The sequence below is a fragment of the Corvus hawaiiensis genome, chromosome 2 (genome assembly GCF_020740725.1).
Source record: "Corvus hawaiiensis isolate bCorHaw1 chromosome 2, bCorHaw1.pri.cur, whole genome shotgun sequence".
NCBI lineage: Eukaryota > Metazoa > Chordata > Aves > Passeriformes > Corvidae > Corvus > Corvus hawaiiensis.
The window spans coordinates 20,759,483-20,784,249 of NC_063214.1; the positions used below are offsets into that span (position 1 = coordinate 20,759,483).

The 24,767-nt window shown below is 38.7% G+C and overlaps 1 protein-coding gene across 2 annotated transcripts in view; it reads right to left on the reverse strand.

Annotated features, from left to right (window-relative positions):
• Positions 1 to 24,767, reverse strand: part of NECTIN3 (nectin cell adhesion molecule 3) — a 62,400-nt gene that overhangs the window by 32,852 nt on the left and 4,781 nt on the right. For both annotated transcript variants that reach the window (XM_048293735.1, XM_048293734.1), the window contains exon 2: positions 4,808 to 5,146. In XM_048293735.1, coding sequence (XP_048149692.1) covers positions 4,808 to 5,146 — 339 coding nt within the window. The remainder of the gene's footprint in view (positions 1 to 4,807; positions 5,147 to 24,767) is intronic.

The window sequence follows — 24,767 nt, forward strand, 5'->3', positions numbered from 1 at the left end:
AGATTTCCAGACCCAAAGCAGACTAGTCATTACTGGACTTTTTTCTTAAAGTCTTCAACTAGCCAGAAAGCATGATAGACTAATTTAAAATGCCTACTTTCTCCTATGATTATCATTATAAGGAAAAAACCTACTTTCTCAAGTGATACCAGAGATTTGAACCAGAGTTCATTGTGTAATACTTGGTTTTACACTTGTCAACCAGAGACAAAGGTGAACTATTCAAAACTACTCAGCCTCATAAAATATACTTATTCCCAGTCCTATGTGTTTCCGTGCTCTAGTTTTTTTTATACATCACAAATGTATAAAAGACTTCTACTGTCACATCTTCCCATAAATTGTGATTCTTGTACTACACACCAACTGCAAGATAACTAAATAGCTGCATACTGAAAAATGGAAAGCAGCTGCTGTTAGGATACTTATTTCTATAGTTTATCATTCAGGACTACTTTGTCCCAGCAACTGAAGCAAAACCAGCAGAAGCCCAGCTACTTATTCTATGGCCTTTCTAGATGTTTCAGTCATGGATTAAGAGAAGTATCTGGTGAATGAATCCATAATTACAAGGGGCCATTGGCATCTCATCCCTCACAGTGTGAAACAGTTTTACCATTTTCAGTTTGGAAAAGAGATCACTCAAAAAGTATGGGCTTTGGAAGTTTTGGGGTTTTTTTGTTTTTCTGTTTTTTTTTTTTTTTTAAAGAGTAACTTCTACATGCAGTCCTCTTATCCCAGGACCATTCAGCATGCCATGTGAATCACACTGAATCATGTGATTTTCACTGACTTTCACTCCTCACAGTGTTGGTGGAGGACACATGAGGCAGCTGGAAGAGCATTAGAGAAGCTACTACAGCCACTCAGTAGAAACATTATGCTCTATTCAGGTCAAATGAAAAATATGGTGAGGACAATGTCTGGCAAAGGAAGAGACTAACCCCCTAAGATCCAAAAGCAGGACCTGCTTCCACAGTGTAAGAGTTCCATCTAAAGCAACATTATGGCATGAATTGCATTTGAATATTAAAGACGTGATGGGTGAAGCATGGAAGCTAGATGTGCAGCTGTTCAAAAGGTCTCAAATCATTTGCCAATCTGTGCTTGCCCTTTCACTGATTCATGACCACCACCTAATTTAACCCTGCTTATTCTACCTTCACCTTATGTTCAACATGGACAAATCAGAAATCTCTCACTGCTTAAGTCCTGACACTTCTTTACAAAAAAATAACATAATACAGCATGCAGACAAAAGCCTTAAATCCTACTGCATTATGTTTTGAAGAAAAAAAGCTGCTTCTTGGTTTTCATGTACTTCATAAGCCTTTTTCAATTGCTTCTGCGCATACTGGGCACAGGAGGTCTGGATGAAATTGGCATGATTACAACACAAAAAAGATTATTTCTTCCTGTCATTAAATTCACTAGTTCCTTGGCAACAGCATGACACTGGGAATTGTCATCCCCTTCATCACAACTGACATGTACTTGATTAACCTCTTTCCAAAACAATATTTCAAGTTCTTATTTTCTCTTGCCTCAAAATCAGCAGCTCTATCTTCCTGTGTACCTTATCCTGTTTGCTAATTAATGCTTAATTATTAACTTACTAAGGTTGTTTTCTTGTTTTAGTAGTTTTGGGGGGGGGGTTTGCTTTTTTGTCTTAAGGCCAGTCAGTTCACTAATTTGTCATCTACTTGATATTTTTTCTTGGCCCAGAGTATTTATTCCGTAGTACTTAAGAACATGTACATCTCATCAATTAGCACTTCTCAAACACCATTACTTCATTAGAATTGTCTGAGAGGATCCAGTGTCTATACTGCCTGACACACATCATCTTTTAATTCCTAACTGGAAGAATTTCTGCATTAGAGTGTCTGGGATCTAATTCACATCGTGATAGACCTATACCTTTGACATTCATCCTTCACTTGTAGCATTGGTAAGAGCTAGACTGCAGAAGAAGACGACCTACTTTATCAATACCCATGATGAGAAATCCAACTTAGCAAGACAGAGTCAAACCAAACCAAGTACTTTAAATAGTCATGGACAGCACTCAAGTTAGGAACATAAAAATTATGTCAGCTCCGCAAGCTACCCTGTGACAAGGCATCTCTTCTGCCTTGAGACTTCAGTTTGCCTCACTTGGTCAGCAACTTGGGAAACCAACAGCTTGACATAAAAATTATTTGCCATTTTTTGCACAAGTTTAACAAACCAAAGTTTTAGCAAAGTTCAATATATCTGTTTGACCTTAAAAGCATTTTCATATTTTCACTGTGTTAACCTCTTCTTTACAGTGCATTTCCTTAAGACAATATGAAGCAGTAAGCAAAGCAAACTGCGAGTGGGTAAAGTCACCAAACACGGCAAGTCTGTTAAACTCAGGGCGCAGAAGAGGTTCTAAATATGGTCTTAAATGATCAGTGCACTGTGGCAAAACACAGGGCATTTTACCTTGAACTTAATTTTTCCTTCCATTTGTCTTCAGTGTCTCTACTTTACAGCGTAAAAGCATCTACTACATGATTAAGTATGTCCACTACACATGGGAAGGAAACAAATTCTTTGCTAAATAAGAACAGACAGGGACTAGGAAAAAAGGCAGTCCTGCTTCAACTGGAAACAGCCTCAGCATTAGGACAGGAACTTCTTTCCTTACTTAAGGGAGAGTTTTTTAGACCAGTGGGAGAATGCAGTCAGATTGAAGATTTTTTAAGTCACATAAAGATTTAAATTAGAGCTATTGCATGCCCTAAGATTCTGATGAGCTTGAATTGCTGAGTTCAGGCCAGCAAAGTTCACAAGTCATTAATTTACAGCATATTCTGAAAATCATTACTTCCAGTATTTTGACTGTTTAAGCCTGCATGTCAGTGCAGCAAAAACTTTCTAGAAGGACAGAAGAAAACTGTAAGGCCAAAGAGCTTAAGTCCAACAGAGGGCTGGCTACCTAGCGGTACATGCAAGTGAAGGTGCTGCTAGCTAGGATGGAAAGGCATCTTTGCCAAGTAACAGCTGGGTTTTGCCATTTAGAGGTTGATACCAAATCCTGAGAGACTTATAGCAATTGGCAACCATCTACATCAGTGATGAAAAAAGCTATGATCAGAACCATTGTACGCCTGACCAACACTTTGCCTATTTCAACTGCAATTTTTCATAACACATATCTAATGAAACCAGTTGTGGTCCCTCTACACTTTCAAATGTAGAATAATAAGCACACAGGACATACATGTGCTTTCCAAGTTCCTCCAAATACCTGAGATTACAAGTGCAAAATGGACACAACTACTAATGTGATCTGAAAAAAAGAAATAATCTTAGAAAGAGGAACTGACTAGAAAAGATGAGGCAAGACAGTAAGAACTTCCCACTGCTAACTGGTAAAGCACAATAGCTGAAACCTGAAGTCAAAAGACTGCTACAATAACCACAGACAGCCACTTGCAGTACAGATGGAAGGCAGATGAAAAAGAGAGCCATAAGACCACATGCTTTGTGCATCACATAGAATTTTGGTCAAGTTAATGGTTTCAAATTGGATTAAGTCAGTTGCTTTGATGCATTTATTTTGCTCCCCCTTGTGGTGAAAACCAGTTTATATCCTGTGCTAAAGCCACCTGATTAACCCCATTGAATATTCTACTACTATGAAAAGCAGGTATTGAAGACTAAGAGATGATCCTAAAAAGCATTTCTGCTTACAGAAGTAGGTATTGATGACCACCTCAGCTACAGAAAATATCACTAGACTCCTGGCAGTAGATACAGAAGTACCTTACACTAGTACAAGAGGGATACTACTCTAAGGAGAGGGCAATTTGATAACAGGCTTTCAAGTTCCAGAGTAATCATATTACCTTACACTGCAGTAACACCTGAGTTACTAGCACTTCAGCACTAATTCCTTATGACAGCAATACTCAACCCTCAACAAGAGGGACAAAATTAGTGTAAACAAACCCCCAAGTTTATAAAAGCTTCACATTATGACTATCCACAAGCAGTCAAGAGCTTAAATTGACTCTTCCCACAACTCCCAGCAGTCATCTAGACAGTTTTGCTTTACATTTACACTGTGCAAAGAACAGTTTACACCACCAGTCCCAAGCAGCTATATTAAACTATCATGTTAGCAACACATCTATAAAATCATACAATTGAGTTGGAAAGGACTTTTTGAAGGTCATCCAGTCCAATCCCCTAGCAATAAGCAGGGACATCTTCAACTACACCAGGCTGCTCAGAGTCCCGTCTGAATGTTTCCAGGCATGGGACATCTACCACCTCACTAGGAACTCTAACCTAATTACAGATGATGGGTTATTTCACTGAGACAACCAGTCATCAGCGGGGTTCAGAAATACCTGCTTTTTCTGAAGACCAGTGACTACTTAGTACTAACTGAGGGAATTTGTGAGGGAATTCAGCCAAGGTGGTAGCTAAAGCCATGTTTAGCAGCTTCTCAGCACATACACACAAGCCCCTGGTATCAACATTGTCTCTCAAAGTTCTAAAGCACTGTGCTAATACAAACTAAATGTCTGTATAAGCACAATGCCTAAAAAGGAGCTTTTTTTTTAATTTATTAAAAAAATATTTATTTTTTAATAACTAGTCAAGTTCTAAAGAGGCAAGACCCGAAAGAAGTCTCCTCTATGACATTAGTAAAAATAACACACCTGTAATGAAAGACCAGCAAACACATATTTTGCATTAAGTTAAATGGTAAAATACAACTTACTAGTAAGTTAAGAATTTTTCTCATTTCAAAAAGCAGCTGACTTACCTAGTACTGTTAAAGTTGTTGATGCCTGTGTATTTCCAAGTGGGAATGTAACTGCCTTGCAAATATATTCTCCTGCATCAGAAAAGCTTACATTTTTTAAGATGATTGTTGCATCAGTAAGTGAGTAGTTTTTAAATGCCACTCTTCCTTGGTATTCTCCTTGAACAGATATTCCATATTCAGGGTGATGAACAGCAATAGTCTGTGAAATTTTACCATCTATCTTCTCCCAAGAAACTTGTGTTATTGTTTCATTTACATCAATTATGCATTTCAGTGCAACCTTCTTCCCCCAAACTGCTGTCACATGTGGATCAACAACTGGTCCAGCTAAGGCACCTAAAAACAAAGCAATTGTTAGTTGCTACAGAAGAAAGTTATGTCTTTCACTTTTCACAGGAAGCCTTCTTCAGTAATTAGCTTACCTTTTTAGAAGAGAATTCCCACTTTTTTCTGAATAACTGATTCACAATAGCGTGGAAATACTTCAGAAACATATTTCAAGCAAAACCATCAAAGCTAGGCACAGATCAACCATTTTTCAGAGAATACTACCACTAATACACAACTTCATAGAAAAATGACCTGACAATTGTGTAACAGTCTTTTGGGAATTTAACTAGACATGAACATTTTGTTGATTCACATTTATCAAAAAACCAGTAACAAGACATGTTACTTTTTAGCAGTCTGATTACTGATACAGAGCATCAAGCAAAAATTTAAGTTAAACTTCTACACTTGCGTTTCTCCTTAAATAATCTTTATTAAGTCGTATCTTTTGTAAGTAGAAGTAAGTGAAACTTCTAGCACTTACCATACCAGTAAATACTTCAAAAGCAAAGCAACAATTAAAAAAACAAACAAAAAAGCCCCTATCAAAATCCCACAAACCTCCATGTTTACAATGATAGTCACTCAAAGAACTCAACTTGAACTTTCCTACTCTACTTCCTAATGAAGACATTTACCATCATACATATGCAATCTTTCTGCTACACTCTGGTGAGGTGTCTTTACACAAGATCTTCTCTCACACAGTAAATATGCAAGAGTAGACATAGTCAAGCACTTGCTTAGGATTCAATGTATTTCTGTTTAATACCTAAAATGCCTTCCACAGTAGCAACTACATTCTGAACTCAGCATTTTACACCACCCTCCTTTCAAAAACTGAAATCCACTAGGACAAAGCAGTTCAATATAACACAGGTTCACAATTTCTTCTGCCAAACAGATGCTCCAGAAACTTCACTCATTAGCTCTCTCAGAGCAAACTAACCTGATGAAAAAGAACCAAACTCTTAGTTCACAGTGTATTTCTTTTTCCTGTGCTCAGATTTTAACAGAGCTATTTCAAATGCTGATTCACTCCTCAGATACCAAATCAATATCCAGGATGTTACTGGGGAAGTTCACCCATGAAGCAAAAGCCAAGTATAAATTTTAGTAGCCCCATTCTCCTAAGCATGAAGAAGTCATTCAACTTGAGACATGAGCTGCCTTTTCACTCACCAAGTTCACACAAAAGGCAAGCCATGTGTTCAGGCAAAATATCTCTATACACCTTTACGTACAAGTCCATTGTTAATAGCTCTCTGCTTCCCATCAATTGATTTTTCATTGTTCAAACCATTTCTGAGTCAATGAAGTCACCCAAAAAAGTGATTTAGCTATGGATTTCTTCAGTATAAAACTACTGCCTAACATCAATAGGATGAACACCTTAAGTTACACAAATAAATCAAACTAAGCCAGAACTTTAGATCAATATTGTTGATGCATCAGTGGCTAAGTGGGGCTTGTGAGGGGACAAAAAATAGCAAGTAAGAAAACTCCTAATATGTTTCATGTAGAGAATATCTGCCATGACAAGTAGAGGAAGAACATTCTGGCTATTCTCCTCATGCCTCTTATCTAACACATTATGGTAACAGACACTGGAAAGAGGGAATCTATTTGCAAACTGGCATGTGCAGAGTTCTGCCCAAACTGTCTCCACTTGCCATTGCTACATTTAAGCATAAGGTGGAGTGCTCCTTAAAAAGTATTTGACTATTGCTTTCTACCTTATAAATAAGGCTCACAAGTTACATTTCTGAAATGTATTTCAGAATGTACAGGATATACATATTCTGTAATGTATTTTAAGTAATGTAATTAAAAACACACCTTCATTCAGAAATCAGTTTTTTGCAACATTTAAATCTACTGAATTAACCTGTATTAAGCTTTAACATAGTGATTAGCTATATATAACCCCAAACAACTTAGTATAGAAAAGCCCCCACAAGTGAACTTACAAAAACTGCTCAGATTTCTGGGGAAGGTAACAAACTGAACTGGAAAAACATCTCAGTTAATTGAACACAAGCTTTTTTGTTTCCTTTTTTTTTTTTGACAACTCTGCTCCCAGTAATTGGAGGCTTTAACATCAAAATGACCATAGTACATTTAAAAAGTCAACACTCCACAATTTTCCCACCAAGGAACACTTCTAACAGCTCATTTGTGCAATGAGAACATTGTGTTCTCACATGAATTACATGAATATTTTCAGAAGTCAAACTTCTTCATTGCTGCTATTTTCAAGATTTACAGAGTGAACTGAGCAGGACCCATATATATTTATAGACATAAACATACTTTTAGTTGATCAGTTAGATCTTTTTCCTTCACTTCCAGCAAGGGAGGTAGAGCTAAGAGATCACTACTCCAAATTTTACAATTTTACATTTATCTCATCTTCTGACATATGTTCACACTACAAAGACCAAAAAAAAAAAAATTAGCTTATCTATGAGGACCATTTTACTTGAACTTACATACAGCTCACACAACAGCATATAGACTCCAAAGTGTTTAAAGCTCTAGAAACAGCTTAAATCTGAAGTGCCAATGCAATGCAACATATTTAATTTGGAACAGTATCTCTTGTTTTAATCTCCATCCAGTTATTCTTTAACTAGCTTTAGCTGCAGAGCAATCAAGCTAATAGTTCAAACTAGCAAGCTAATTACCGTGCAGATATTCAGGGCTCTCCAAGACTCAAGACTCTAAGGTAAGTATTTCCTTTGATATAAAGACTTCCACTCAAGAGTCAGTATTTTGCTCACAGATTGTAGTTGAATAATGAGCTACATGTCTCCTCCAAAATAACACATTTAGAGGCTTACAATGCACAAGGTTCTGAAGAACAAGACACTTCAAGACCACCCTATTCAGGTCCTTAACTGATCCAAAGTACTAGCACATAGGACATACATTTCTGGTTTTAATGAGGCCTAGCCCTCTTCCTCTTGAAATCTAATACTGAAATCTGACCTTCTCTGCTTCACGTTCACAGTATTTAAGTCTGTCATCCTCAACAAACCGTATGGATACACTTTGTATTCAATCAGTAATTAAGATGTTTTGTAACTTCTCAAGGTAAACACAGCATCACAAAGTTTTCTTACTTTTTTCTTTATATTTTTCCAAGTTTTTACAGATCTGCCTTCCCTTTCCTTTTTGCTCCCTTGGAAGACGTAAGATTGTTCTGTACTGTTTCACATGCAGCCTGATGAGATCGCCATCCTAGGCGCCTTTACATGATTCAATTTTAGCTAAGTCCCTATGCACCAACTGATTTTTGATCACAGTGATCCAATGCCATGCCGGCAATAAAGTCAAGGATCTTACCTGAAACAGCAAGGCGCTGACTCTAGTCATATAACTTGACAAAAAGTTTGAAGAGTAAACAAAACCAAACAAATCCCTAAGGCTCACTTCTAGCATTAAAAGCCACAGAACTAGGTGCTATCAAATGCTGACCATGATAACAATCTGTTCAATATCAATTCTTAATTAAGCTTCTACCACTAACTGAAGAAAAGATACTGATGAATTATATGAACAACCTTCTTAAAACAACAAAGTATTCATGCTATGAAATGACAGAATATTTTCCAGATTTACAGGCTTGTTATATTTTGCAATAAACAGATTTAGATTTTCTATATGAAGCAGCCATGCGCAAGTCTAATTATAAAAGAAATGCATTTTGTTACCCACTTAACAGCACACTTCTGGCAAGACAAGGTGACCATACTGACACTTTCTAGCCACTGATTTCCCATAACCTGCCAACTATTTCCACAAGACAACATGGCCAAACTACAGAAGAGCAGAAAACTGAATTTTTTGCCCTCTATCCGCAAGTTATTCAGCTCATGGATATGTGGCCTTAGCATACACTAGTGGCAGGGAACTCCTCTGAGTTCCAATCAAGAATGGCTCAGAATAAGAACATCCCATTTTGGTGACAGCAAGTTGCCATGTCAGTAGACCTTCCCATGGAACACTCTTAAGATCAGGCTAAGCATTATCGTTATGTCAGTTTAACTTCAGCTGACATCAGAAAGCTTATTCTTGCAGTCCTCCTCCTCCTGTGTCAGCACTCATCAGGTACCTAAAAGACCCCTACCTACAAAACCTCACTTGTTCTCTTCCTGTTTTAACCTTCTGAATTAGCTCAGTCAATCACAAGTGGCAATGTAACAGATGCAATGAGCACAAATCTAGTGGCATTTTGAGATTTGCTTAGCTGGAAAAGCAAATAGCTTTAAGAGACTGCAGAAAACAAGCTGAAACCTCAACTTGAGGCTTTATAAAAATATATGCTTAAATGACTGGGACGAAGTCAGTGTGTCTTTTGACCACCAGGGCACAATCAAATTACTGTGTCAAAAAAAGATCAGAACCAAGAAATGGAAGAGATTCAAGATTAAGTAGTACAAAATGCCTCAACAGTAGCTTCCAATTAGAAGTGCTAAGAAAGGACTTAGGAAAAAACTGCACTTACATCAAAGAGATAGTATTACAACCCAGTGTTACTCTTACCTAAGGATCTGCTTTGTCACAACCCTTGCTTGGAGCGCTAGTTTGTCAACAAGTTTTTTGGGGGAAAGCGAGCTGGGATTAAAAAACAGTGCAAGATTAGCAACCATAAACATTGCATTTACAGGACTCAGCTCAAGTTCCCTTTTTTGTACAGTACTTGCCTCATTTTTTTAAATAAGAAAACTAGGGATGTATTACTTCCACCTCAGAGAGCAAATCTTAAAACCTTGTTCAGTGTTTAGCACACAATATAACACGCATACAAAAGCCTACCAGAATGCAAAAATTTTGGTGAAATGAGGCATAGCAATTCAGTAGTCTGAAGCCTAGACCGCTGGAACTCTCAGGCGCTCTCAGGTTATTTTTTCATTTTACTGAAGTTCAAGGGATTCTATCTTTTGAATCAGAGGTCAGCTTTATCTAATACCAACAGGAAATGAAGAACATTATGATGTAGCTCATGCAAATCCACCACTTGGAAATGGTTCTATTAACTTCTGAATGTTAACTTTTTACACCTGCAAATAACCAAAAATGAGAATCCAGTCTTAACTTTGTTAGTGGTATGAGCAGCTCTCCTCTAGGTGACTTTAGCCTGACATCTTACAAAAAAACCACAGTAACAGGAACATAATTTCTAGTTGAAAATTATAAAATAAAGTTACATAAAGTTGTATCTTTTCCAAGTACACCTAAAAATCAAAGAGACTGGCAACGAGAACTGCTTGAGCATGGGAATGCATGAAGAGGTCAGTCTCTTAATTTCAGTGCTGTCTCAAAAGTTAACTGTTGCTGAAGGGTTTTACTAACATCAAGCTCAAGACAGACGGATTCTCAGTTAAGTGCTATCACAGGATGTTCTGCAGAATTCTGAAATACTGTGAGCCTCCATCTGGCTGCTCCTAAGGGTACAGCTGACAAGATATCACACCATTGAGCCAGGAGGCTTGTGTCACTCTGCTCCTTTATTCCCCACAGCTGATGGAAGAGACTGCCAGTTCTTCCATCAGCTCTTCTCTCAACTCTCTCTAGTTGCTGAATCAACATATGTATCTACATAGAAAGAGCAGGGAATAGTAATAATTGTTGGGAAGGCTACAGCTACTATTTGCAAGACAGCAACCAGAGCAGAGCCCAGAGAGAGGACTCACACTGCCTGTTAAAAGGCCAGGTACTGCAATACTGGATGAAGTACTGTCATCCTAGCACAAAGGGGTCAAAGATGACAAAGTATGCAAACCTCTTCAGCTCCACAATAAACAACCATCAACAAGACTGACATTTGCAACACAGAGCAAAGGAACAGATTTCAAAGAGACACTTTACTCCAATGTAAAGGAGTCAGGAAAATTAAATGTGTCAGGAAAATTAATTCACAAACACCAGAGGTTTATGTCCAAAAAAGAGACAGAGAAGTCCTGTAAATTTATTCGAATAAAGGGAGAGGCCATGAGGCATTCTCCTGGGGTCTCTTGAATTGTTGGGGGATGCAACCCCCTTTTTATCCTAATTCCTGGCCGCAACACCCTCTTCCTTTCTGCACTGGCTGAGGTACTCAGAAGGTACAGACTTCTCGAATCGCCTATTCTACGCTCCCCTCTAACATGCATTCCACCCCCCCCTCCTTTTGTTATATGAAAGAAAAAAACCTATTCATAATTCTATTAAGTCTTTGTTCTTTTTCTCTAGGTTCAGGAATGTAACATGGCCTTGGCTGAGCAACAGTCTATGTTGATTAGTAACATCATCTAGAACTGAGAGTTTTCTTCTGTTACTTCCCTATCTCTAAGCTCCTAGCCCTATCTACAAGCAGATTTGCAGGTCTGTTTGTAAAGACACATTCATCTTATTCCTTTCAAATGCAACACAAAATCAAAGAAAACGTAGTTGCAACTCAGAGTTTATCAGCTTGAGCACAACTCATACAGGCATGAGTTGGAGCTTCAAAAAAAGCTCTGCCCTTGAAGTCAGACATGGCTGTTAGCCACCATTCTTATTTCAGAATGCCATTTTCATATGTGAACTGGTCCTTCTGTTCTAGTTTAACTCCACATAAGACAGCACCTGTGCCCCTGCCTACTCTGCTTCCCACCATGCTGCACAGACCTTTAGTATCAAGCAGCAGGACAATCTACGACACTATAGGAAGCTAAAGAATGTAAGGCTCGTGATTCAAATGGGGTTGGGAAGGATACTCTTAGCCAATTTTATAAGGTTGAAATTTTAAATGTAACTACTCACTAAGAATGTTTACAAAGTCCCACGAACTTTAAAACTTCGTCTGGAATTTTGACTTAAACCATATTAACATCAATGTCCATTTTACATGTTCTTACATTGTAATCTTCTATACACATTAACACATAGCAAATTAAGACATACATGTTTATCCTGATACTAAGCTTTCAGATGTTTACAAAACATGTTGAACTAATAGTTAAGGCATGCTATGAGGCAGCTGGAAGTTCTTCTGTAATGAATATTTCCAACTCTGTTTAACCAAATCTTCCAATCCCACCTCATTTAAAAGGAAAAAAGTGAGACAATGAGGTACTCTTTTTCCAACAAATGAGCCAGGCTCAAAAGCAGGACTGGAGGAGAACATCTCATTCTAAGTCCCACGTCTTCAAAAAACTAGTATTAAGAGTAAAGAAGTAGCTCAAAAGTTATCCATATACACACCACTACTTCCTAACCACCACAGAATGCTTCACACTGCCATTTAAATAAACTCAAATCCCTGAGCATCAGAGCTGTAGGCATAAATATGCAAAAGAGATTGAAACAAGCAGTCCTTAATGTAACACAAACCTCTGACTGGAAAGTTCGTTAAAGAGTTCCAGATGATCTTACAAATCTTCTGAAACACAAAAGATGAGTCAATAGTTCTGACAAACTGATCTGGTGGGAAAGGTTGAAGTCCTCCTATATAGCATCCAGTTTAAACACACAACCAAAATACGTAACAGATAACTGGAGGTCAGAAGGACAGTTGTACATCTGAATCTTGGTGGGGGCTGCTGACTAATGCATTATATACAGAGAAACAAGTGAAGTTACACGTAACAAACCTCTCCCAGTCAGGCAGACAAAACCCTTCAAGCGGTAGTGGGTCCAAATTAGACTAGCAGCCATCAGGAATAGGTCTAAGTAACACATACAGGATGTTAAATAACTGGTTAGAGAGCAAAGAGTGTTCTGAAAGCTACAGCAAGTGTACGGTGATTACATTTCAAGAATTGAAAGTGACACTATAGAATATGCTAATCTAGAAGTATACTTTGCTCTAGCCAACATCAATGAGGCTCCATCTGGAGTTGTTCAGCTTGAACAGAACACATCATATATTAGCCATCCAGAGAGTCTGAAAGCAAAGTGTGCTCAAAGGCCTAGAAAACATGACCTACAAGAAAGGACTGGAACAACTGATTATTATTCTCATAAAAAGTAACCTGATAAAGGTCCTGAAGTACTTACACTGCAAAAAGAGAATGCCTGCAATACTGAGAATGCCTGTGAAGATTAGGAAGGAGATAAACCAGTAAAGCAATAAATAAAACAAAAGCAGAAGCACAAAAAACAAGCAACCAAGTCCAACGAAATAAAGAAAACCTTTGGTGCTACAGAACATGAATTTCTCATATGAACACCCTGGCCAAAATGACAAACCTCCCCAACCTTTAGAAAGGTTTGATATTTAGTAATTAAAAAAACCCAAAACAAACTCCCAAACTAACCTAAGATGATCCTGCACATGATCAAGGATTTTATTGGCTTCATTACTGTAAGATTAACAGACATTTTTAGTAAAGTAATAATCCAGTCTTCCTTCAAGTTCTTGTTAGCCAATATGACACACATGCTGAAGGACTTAACGAAAAGTTCTTGTTTCAGGAACTTACTTGCAACATTCCATTCCATACACTTATACCACTTGCTCTAGCATGACCATTGGGTTCACCCAGACTTTACTACTGTGAGAAGATTTCAGAATACACTGCTTTTACAAGCCTCATTCTGAGTCCTCTTCCTAGCAACCTGCTGTTTCTTCACCTGTGTTTAAAACTATCCTCCACTTGCTTTGCAAATCAAGAAACCAACCCAGTGACGCATGAAGGAAATAACAAAACCACAAAATAGACATTAACTCTGAAGATATCTGGAATGGCAAATTAATTTCATTTTTAATGCTCTGTTAGTACAACTTAAAATACATTACGAAACAGATCACCAGTGCTTTCAGCTAACACATACTTACCTAGAACAGAGCACTTTCAGCTACTTTTTTCATCCTCAGGTCAGCTGTATTTGGGTTTAGCTTGAATATTGCAACTTGTTCAAATAAATACCTACTTTCTTATCAAATATATTCCTCATTTCCTTCTGTTTGTATCCTTTAGTTACTTTTTTCAGTAAAGGTTCTCCTCTTCATCAGAACAACAGCCAGCTCACAGCAGGTGACCAGTCTCCTCTGTGACTTAATTTTTTGTCTTCTGATCCACAAGCAGATATTCATCTTTAATCATGTGTTTTGTAAAAAGCTTTTAACTCTTCAAAGTTGTATATTTAAGTGCCCATGAAATCTCTGTTAACCTCAGTTTGTCCTTAGTTAAGTCACTGTGGCATCCTCAAATCACTCCTTACAAGCAAGTCTTATTCTCAGCAACAAGTAAGATTTAAGAAAAATTACAGCCTTCTGCTTTGAGAAAAGTAACTCCTTCTGAGCACGCTCAATAATACGTTGAGTTATAACCTTATGCTTAGACATAACTTTAATGTTCCTTGCTTAAAATTTATTTTAAAAGCTCAATTTCTTCATTTATTTGCAGGGCTGTGAGTTCAAGGTGATGACAGGAATTCCATTCAGGAAATATACAGGAACACCTAATCACAAAGTTTTAGTCAGCTAGTCCTTCAGCTTTTCTGACTTCTATATATAAACTGCCTTTCATGATACAGACAATGTCACACATTACACAAAAATTAACACTTTCTGGACATCAGTTTATTCTTAAAAGGTTTCAATTCTAGTATACTCTTCAAGGCTAGGAAATGTCAAAGCTGGTGTTACTACACTTAAAGTTCAAAGAGGATGCCAATACAACATCATGACAGAGGACACGCTCCGCAACAGTGCGCTGCCTAGTTCAGACCTTGTACAAGCAGCTGCCTTCAAAACAGACCTCTGGCAAAGTTCACAGAACCGACCACCACATACTCAAGGCCTTCTCTGCAATTATACAAATACTATGTATTATAGTAATTCATACACATAAAGCTTAATACTCTCCTCCACAAAGGATGCCTTATGGGCATCACTGAACATCCATCTACACTTCAGCTTGCTTAACTGTTCAATCACTCAGTTTCTTAAGGTACTTCAAAACTCCGTAACTCATCTTCATTCCAACTTGTTATCAGCAACTGGTAGTTATGATAATAAAGGCACCTCATACTCCAGGAAATGCAATAGACAAGATCCTACTATCCTCCAGCACCACCTACAACTATAGCTTCCAGCACATGAATTCTTCCAGAAAAACTTCCCAGATCACAGTGACTGCTAAACGGTCTGGTCAGATAAATACCCTGCCACTTCCTTCCAAACTCCAGACCTCTCCACTCCTTATTTGGAGAGGCAATTTAATGCTATTGAATGCTATCACAATATCCACCTTTTCTGTTTTTTTCAAGGGGAAGAGAAATTGGGGGTGAGGGATTGGGCACTAAATATCATAGAAGTATGAGGAGTTACTGCCCATCATTTCTGCTTCATTTCAAAATGTGGAAGTTACCAGTAACACAGCAACATGTTCTCTTCCACCTAGCCACAAACTTGCAAAAACATGGGTTGGTGTTCCAGATGCCAACCCAGTCCAAAACACAGCTTTCCTTCCAAGTTAAATGGTTGTTGTTTCAATACTACCATATAATAAACTTGCCATTTCACAGACTAACAGAAATAAAACAAGGCAACTCAATCAGAACCCAAAAATACAATACAAAATGTTCACTATAGGATTCTTGTCACTGCTGTTTGTTCTCTTTCATTATAAAGTAGCAAGTCACTTTTCTGCTACACAGCAGTATTTACATAAGCTGCCATCCTAACCATGAGGATAGCTATAATGCGCATCTTGCTAGATTACCCAAAAAGCTCATGTCTATCCCAGAGTCTAACTTATGAGCATTATTAAGATATTCTTGACTTAATCACTCTGACTTCATTTGTCAGACAGAAGCATTCAGACTCAAGTCCCAGGAATTCATCAGTACCAGCCTGTAGAGGGGAGGGAAAAAACCAACCAACCAAACTTCCAAAGAAATCCTGTGATGTCTCCAAAGTGTTCAACAGATCATGTCAAACACAGATGTAAGCTATAGTGATCATTTCCAACTAGGTCACCTAGCAATTACCCACAAACACAAGTGAACTCCTAGGCACAGGTTTCTTCATAATGCATTTATCATTGGCAAAGGCAAACAAGCTCTAATATTGATGTAGAGAATAATGATTTCATGCAGGTAAAGCGGCAAGGGACCTCAAAAGGCCACTCAGTCCTGCTCAAACTAGGTCGAGTTATATCAGACCGCTTGGAAATTCATCCAGTCAAGTTTGAAATATTACCACAGAAGATTGATTCCTCTAATATTTTGGGCACCTGCTCCCTCACAGAGAAGTTTTACTTCCTTACATTGGCTCAGAATTTCCCACACTTCAGCTTGCTCCTATTCCCTTCTGGGGGGATGCATTTCTGAAGAAAGTGTAGATCTACCTTCTTGATATGTTCTCATCAGGCAGCAAAGTAAGGGTTCCTTTTTCTCAGCTTTCCCTTCTCCAGGTTGATCAGGCGCAGCTCTTGCAGTCTCTCCTCACACACCCTGTGCTCCAGTCAACAGACCCGCTGTCCACTCTGGTAGCTCAGTGTCCCCCTGGTACCGTGAGCCCCAAACTGGACACAGTGCTACAGTGACAAAGAGAGGTAAAGGATCCCTTCCCTCAATCTGCTGTCATGCTTAGCAGAGCCAGGATGAGGTCACCTTTCCTTGCTGTGAGGACAAACTGCAGATACTGCTCAATCTGTTGTTCACCAGGGCCCTGTATCTGTGCCTCCCAAGCTGTCTTCCAGTCCCTTGGACCACAGCCTATATTGAATGGAGTTATCTCAGTCCAGACGTGGGATTTAAAAATCACAGAATTGCTGAGGCTGGAAAAGACCTTTAAGATCACTGAGTCCAACCATTAAGCTAAGACTGCCACTAAACTAAGTCCCTAAGTGCCATATCTACACCTGCAGAGTGATGGCATTCAGTATGATCTGCTCCATAACTTTCCCTGGCACTGAGGTCAGGCTGGCAGGCCTATAAGTCCCCTAAATCCTCCTTCCAGCCCTTCTTGTAGCTGGACATCACATTTGCTAACTTCCAGTGAACTAGAACAAGGACTGCTGGTAAATGATTCAAAGTGGCTTAGTGAGCACTTTTGACAGACTTCTCAGTAGTCTTGGGTGGATGCCATCTGGCCCCACAGACTTGTGTGTGTGTCTAAGTGGCACAGCAGGTCACTGACCATTTATCCTTGGATTATGGGGGCTTCATCCTGCTCCCCATCCCTGTCTTCCAAGCTCAGAGGTTTGGGTACCCAGAGAACAACTAGTCTTAACATTAAATACTGCGGCAAAGAATTCATTATATACGTCACCCTTACCCCACATTCAATAAAGGATGGAGATTTTCCTTAGCCTTCCTTTTGTTGCTCATGTATTCATAAAAATCATTTTTTACTTTCTTTTACAGCAGTAGCCAGATTAAGTTCCCATTGGGCTTTGGCTCTTCTAATTTTCTACCTGCAAACATCACAACATCCTTGTAGTCCTCCTGAGCCGCCTGCCCCTTCTTCCAAAGCTCATAAACTCTCCTTTTCCTGAATTCCAGCTCTCTGTTTAGCCACACCAGTCTAGCTCCAAGCATTCTAGACACTCTTCCTCACCTTGCCAGCCTGCCTTCCCTGAAAGGTACAAATCCAGCAAATTGCATGACTCCAGTCATACAAGCTATTCCACAACATTGCTGGAATTCCAATGAGATCCTAAGTTCACAGTTGTGCTCATTTGTGCTGCCTTCACAATGGAAGGGATAAAACCAACTTCCATCATAGCCCCCTTGGACACTTGTTGATTGCTCCTTGCATCTTTGCTTCTCTTCAGATTAGAGAAAAATCAAAGGCCATCTCAACATGTATAGCTTAAAACCCTCCTCACAAGTCAGGAATGCTTTTGGAAAAGAACCTTCCGCCTTACTTCATCAGACAGACCCTGCCTCTGGTTCAGTAGTCCTTGTTCCTCAGGGAAAGTTCAGTGACTAGGGAAGTCAAATTAATTAATACCTGATCTTTCATGCATTTCATAGTATTTACACCAGGCAGCACAGGAAAGGTGTAATGGTCAGCCAGAATCTACATATTAATTATAAGACTGCACAGCACACAAGCTGAAATGACAGCCCAGCTGGCTAGGAGAAGCAATGAAGACACAAATCAAGAATTAGCATATCTCTGGGCTTGTATTTATAGACTTGTGCAGTGCTATATCAGTACTTAATTATTTTGTTATTCAGTAACTTAATTTTCCATACCTCTATACTTTCTGTTCTTCCCATACTACACTGCACTTGTCAGACTCCACCTCTTCATTCATTATCAAGGCAAACCTAAGTCAATGCAGAGAACCGATTAACTGTCAATTTCTGCATTTCACAATTACTGTTTAACTTTATGTTCAGACAAAGTTTAATACAAATGTGATCACATTCAAGCTACATGTCCTAGAACTGTGCTATATTTTACCTACTCAAAGGTAGGGGTCAAAAGGAGAAGGATTTCTGAGCTGTTCAGTTAATAACAGACAACAAAGCCAAAGCAAAGAGTACACAGGTTGCTTTCCTTTGTCTTGGTTCAGTCAGTATCAGCACAATGCAGTTTAACAAATCAACAAAAACCCCCAAATAACTCTGACATACACCACCAGAAATGCTGGCTGGTTTTGGCAAACCAAAACTATCAACATTTAAAGGTGTGCCATACTGAAAAGCAAGGTCTATGAAATTCCTAACCTAACCAAGATGAAAAGCAAGGTCTATGAAATTCCTAACCTAACCAAGATGAAAAGCAAGGTCTATGAAATTCCTAACCTAACCAAGACAGAAGTTTTAAGCACAAACCTCCTGACTTGGGATAATTTAAAACAAACAAAAAAAAAACACCCACAAAACCAACTATCTAGAGCATTTCAGCCATTTTGGGGAGAACAAGGTAAATGAAAAAATACTGTTGTATTACCATCTTTGTCTTTAGTAGGATATTATTTTTATGTAGGAACAATAAGGCAAAAATTCAAGTCACATGGAACTGGACATCACTTCAACTTGAAATGGAGAAATGGACATGGCAGAATCAGAGAGACTACCCACTGCATTTAGTGGTATGAGTGTACATGGTCCACATAGCTACCAAAGGCTACCAAAAACTTCTGCACAAGCAAAATTTCTGAATTGCTTTAAATAAACACTCCATTATCAGGATTTTGGGTTCTGGGGAGTTTCTGTTTTTCTGTGAAATTAGTAAGTAGTACCTGAAATTTTAAGCGTTCAGTAACAGCTGTAAACATGCAGCATTCCCTGCCCCCAGCACTGTACTTCCCACACTGAAACCAGAAAGCCATTAAAAACTGGTCAGGAACACTGATGTGTGTGTGATGTCCTTCTAGAGGAAGGAACAAGACCTTCAATCCCTAGGAAAGCCCTGACTGCCTTAAGCAGATCCCTCCTTCACTTTTTATATGTTGTCTTTCCACATACCACCTACTCTCGGGAGAACTGAGGTCTGGGGGAAGAGAAGGGAGGTTGCACTTTGCACTATGTAAAAAGGGAAGCTGTACTCTGCACTATGTAATGTAGCAAAGTCTCAAATAACCTCAGAAAGGCAGCTAAATATTAACTTCACATTTTCGATTACCTGTAAAGTTTTAGTGTTATCTGCCAATACTGAACAACTGTGGTCATACAATGAAATATGAAATAAACTTATTTTGTCAGGAGCAGCAAATCTCAACTGTCCATAACAAAATCTGATGCGTTACCAGTTACATTACAAAGTTATGGGATGCCTGCTGCCCCCTGCATTGCTGACACTGCTGGCTTTTTTTTAGCTCCTAAGGCCAGCTCGATGCAGGCCATTCCAGAAAGTTAACCCTTTTTTGTCCAGGAACTGCATCCTGACAGTAAGCCTAGGGAATGCTGTTTAATAGCTGCTCAATTTACTGCTGAGCTACATTTTTCAGTATGTCTCACACTGTCACCCAGCTCTGTGCTGTACAAGATTGGTCTTACTGGCTACTTACTGAAGTAGCAAAAAAGATGTAGGCAGATCTTTATTTAACAAATTCTCTAACAGTTAAAACTTACATTAGGAAGTAACAACGGGATCCAATTTTAAAGTACGTTTTTAGAAGTCAAATTGATTTGTAGGAAAAACTTGTTTCAGACTTTACTTTGACATTTTAATCTAAATAGAAGACTCCCAACTACTTCTATTTTTCTTCCAGGGCTAGCAACTATAGTATACTAGCTCCTGCCTGCCCATGCACAGTATGAGGCTCATTTAGACTGAAAGGGACTTCTGGAGGTTATCCAATCCCATCTCCAACTGAAAGCAAGGCCAACTTTGAAGACAGATCAAATTGCTCAGAGGTCATACCATAGTCAGGTTCTGAATATTTTTAGGGACAGAGATTCCACAACCTGTTTCAGTGCTTCATTCTGTGTGGGAAAACATACTGCTAACACATTATAGTGATTTCCCTTGTTGTAGCTTGTGTCTGCTGTCTCTTATCCTTTCCCTGTGCATAGCGAAGGAGAGTCTGTCTTCATTTTCCCTCTCACTGCCTATTAAACAGAGCCAGCAGCAATTAGGATCCCCCACTTCAGACATTTCTCAAAGCTGAACAAACTCACTTCTCCTGCCCTCTTCATACATCATGTGCTGACTCCCTACCTTAGTGGCCTTTCACAGGCACCTCAGCACCTACCCCATTTGGGAGCGCAAAACTGTGCACGATACTTCTGATGCAGTCTCACAAGCTCCAAATAGTAGAGAATAATTGCTTCTTTCAACTGGCTGACCACACCCAGTGTGCTCTTCAGCTTTTGCACCCCAAAGGCACATACTGTCCCATAAGGACCCTTATGTTCTTTCCTGTAAAGGTACTTGTCACCAGTCTGGCCTACACCTCTGCTGCTGCATGGGGTCATTCCTCCCCAGAGAGACTTGGCTTGGCACTTGCTTTTGAATTTCACAAGGTTTCCAACAGTCATTTCTGACCTGCGGACATGCCACTCAATTAGCCCCAGTCTCCAGCAGATGAACTGACCCTCACAGTCATCCACAGTATCCACAAACTTGCTTTAAGTGCCTTACAATCTGGAAAAGAGGTCAGAATGCAGACGAACTGCCCCTGCACTGGTGCCACCAATGACAAGTTTCAGGTTAGTAACACTCACTGTTCTTCCTTTGTCCAGTGCCTTGTCCTACTTACTTACAGCAATCAATTCAGGACCTCTTTTCACAGCAGTCTCAGTTGTGGAGACACCACCATAACTGCTCTTCATTTCACTTCAGTTTTCACCCATATGTAGCCACATCAATTTATTATACCTAAACCATATCTCTTGAGACTCAAAAGACACAGCTATAGAGTAGCTCTGGAAATTCATCACAAGAACTTTCACTAACAGTTCTAAAGAGTCACATAGTCCTCACCTCTGTCTGTAAGGCAGAACACTCTCTGCAGAATCGTTTAAAGATCTTCCATGAAGCTTACACAAATCTGCTTCTCCACAATAGTTTCCATTCTGATTTATCAGGAGGTAGCATAAGTTATTAAATATTCAGGTGAAAACACTGATACATCAACTGTGATAATCTGGTTATAGTAAAATACCTTACTGTTTTACAGCTGTTGAACCTGACAGTTGTCTTAGACATATAGAATCATAGAATAGTTTGGTTTGGACAGGACCTTAAAGATTGGAACTAGACCATATAAGCCACATGTAGAAGCCTGAACTACCTCTGATACCTCAAACTGCTGGAACAGCTACACAGAATTTATTATGCTTCTTCCTGTACACCATATCCTGGATAAATGGCTATTTACACATTTGCTAGCTACCAGAGGTAGATTGTTTTATGCTACCTTGGCTATCAATAACACATTGAAGCTTTCAACAGGATGCATTTAAATTTCCCACAAAGTGATTAATGGTATGGTCACAACCATCAATTTCTCATCGTTGATATCTTTAGAACTACAGTGTCTTTAAATGATACAGTGATTTAATGAAGTCATAATAACATTATTTCTCTTTCAAGAAAGTTTATCTGTTGAAATCAAAAGCACATTGAAGTGTTTAAAACACAGAAACAGAAGCACTGGTGGAGGGCTGGGAACTGGATTTTTATAATGCAATTATGAATCTTCACAAATAAATTTAAAATCATATTAAGCTTAACAGCTCTTGACTTCAGTTCTCCAACCCTTAGTAATAAACCTTAGCAGAGTTAGTTATTCATCGTGGCAAGGGCCAACAGATGATGTTGGAGAAATTAAAGGAATTTGGGGAAAGAAATTACCCCCAAGTTGTGTATGAGTTAGAAGTCTTGCTCCCTCACTTACTCTGTTGCTATTAAGAAGTTACTTGGTATTTGATGTAATTTAACTTACACTTAACTAAAGTGACTATTTTTCTACCAAATTATGTACACTGAAAAGAAATTAAGTTACCAATCTTGAACATGATCTCAACTTCTTCATATTCTTTCTTCAGCATCTCTTCATCCAACAGGCTAGTTTAAGGTATGCTTGTCCCAGTAATAATTAGTTTTCAGCTTAACCACATGCAGCATGGGTGGTATTTCAAGTAAAAAAAGCAACATAAGTGGGCAAAGAGTGCCCACACAACACAGGAATAAGAAAAAGTTAAATCCAACACTAATCTTTAATCTTCTGAGGGGCTAATAAAAATAAATTCAAAAGTAACCAATAAATTCATCAAGCTAGCTCAGCTGTTTTTTTCCACTCATCTCTACACATATCAGCTACAGAGACCTGTTTGACTAGTCTTTATTCACCTTTAGCAGGAGATTGCCATCTCAATGCCTACAAATTTTGCACATGCCACTGCATTACACTGATAGCACTAACACCTGCCAAGTATTCAAAACAACAGTCACTTTCGGAAAACATTCTGCTCTGTACAAACTAATCCCAGGACTAGTTTAAGAGCTATCATGTTATACAAACCCTGACTAATGGAAAAGGAGAAAACAACAAATCCCTGTAGACATAAAAAGTTATCTTAAATGCCAGATAATGAAAATCTGATGTGGGAGGGGGGTTGGGGAAGGGGAATGGGCAAGAGCTGTCTACTGCTGCAGATAATCTTAGTATCCCTGTCAACTCAAGGCGAGTTACACTCAACTAGCCTTCATATTGAGAATAAAGTGGATAATATTTTACACTATTAAAAAATTAAAATTGCTTTTACTCCTGTACACTACTTGAAAAACAACTGAAAAGAAGCAAAAAAAATGGAACAGAAGAATGCAGTTATGATATAAGAGGATTGTCTGGAAGCTTGTTACTGCTTTTCATTACCTGAACTAAAAGTGACCTTCTTGATAGCATGCTAAGCTTTACATACCTTTACCTTCCCATACACTTGGGAAAAGCAAGGTAAAAGGATAGAGGACATCAACAGAAGTTTTAAGACTTTAACATTTTTTCCATTCCTGCTGCTAATTTTCTTCTATTGCTAACTTTTGGACAGAATGACCAATTTTTGGGTTCACATTTGAATCACTCCAAAGTCTGAAAGTTAATTACCTCAAAAGTAACTCCTGAAGCATTCATGTATTGGATAACACAAAAAAGCTGGTTTGGTGCTCTCACTGACTTGGAAGTTGTGCTACACCTTGAAGCTTTTCATCACAAACTTATGTACTAAGTTGTGTAATAAGCAACCACAGGTCAGCTTTTCTAGAGTCAGTGTAAATACTGGCCATGAGCCCCGTCAGGAGCTTCACTCATACCTCACTCCACCTCCTTTTAACACACTGTTTTACACCTTCACCATCTAGGACATCCAGGGGAGTAAGACAAGCTTTCACCCAACAGCTTTATCATCTCTCCCCACAACAGAGACAGAAACACAATAATTATTTTCCTTGACACATTTTTTTCCTTTACTGCACATGTTGCTCTTTATTTGCTTCTCATAGATTTCCTTGTATTTTTTCCACATTCAGCTATTCCCACCTGTTCCTTCTTAGCTCTTGTGATTTCTTCCTGTACTCAGATGATACTCTTTTCTAGGCAATCCTTCTGCTTTCTAACCAGGAATAAAGAATAATCCCTTTACCTTTAACAAGAAAGCTTGATCAACCTATTTCATGCCTAATCAAAGAATTCCTCATCTTCATCCTCTCAATAAAAATCCATTACTGCATTTCAGATACCAATGAACTCTGAGGCACTGAATACAACTGCCCTTCAAATAAGTACTGTTCAAAAATGTTGTTTTAGACAGGCTAACCCTACCAAAACCAAACCATAGAAACACAGAAGAGTTTTGGTTAAAGGTACCTTTAAAGACCATACATACCTCCACCTCTAATGACAATAAAACACAACAACATGGGGCATAACAAAATAATAATAATTAAATAATTGCACCTATACCTATTTTTCACTTAGCAAACCTGGTCACTCAGTTCCAACTATCAGGTGCCTTAGAAAATTCCTGACAGAAACTTCTGCATTACAATCCACATACCACTCAGAACAGAAGTCATCAGGGTAAAAGAAACAACCAACCAAACAACGAAAGTTCCAATAATCCTCATTCAATACAACACATTCATTCAAAGCTGGAAATAGGAAGTACAAATACAAATAGTGCTAGAGCAAAGTAATCTGTCATCACACAGCCACCTTTAAGAGGCAGTGTATGGGGGCTCCAGAGC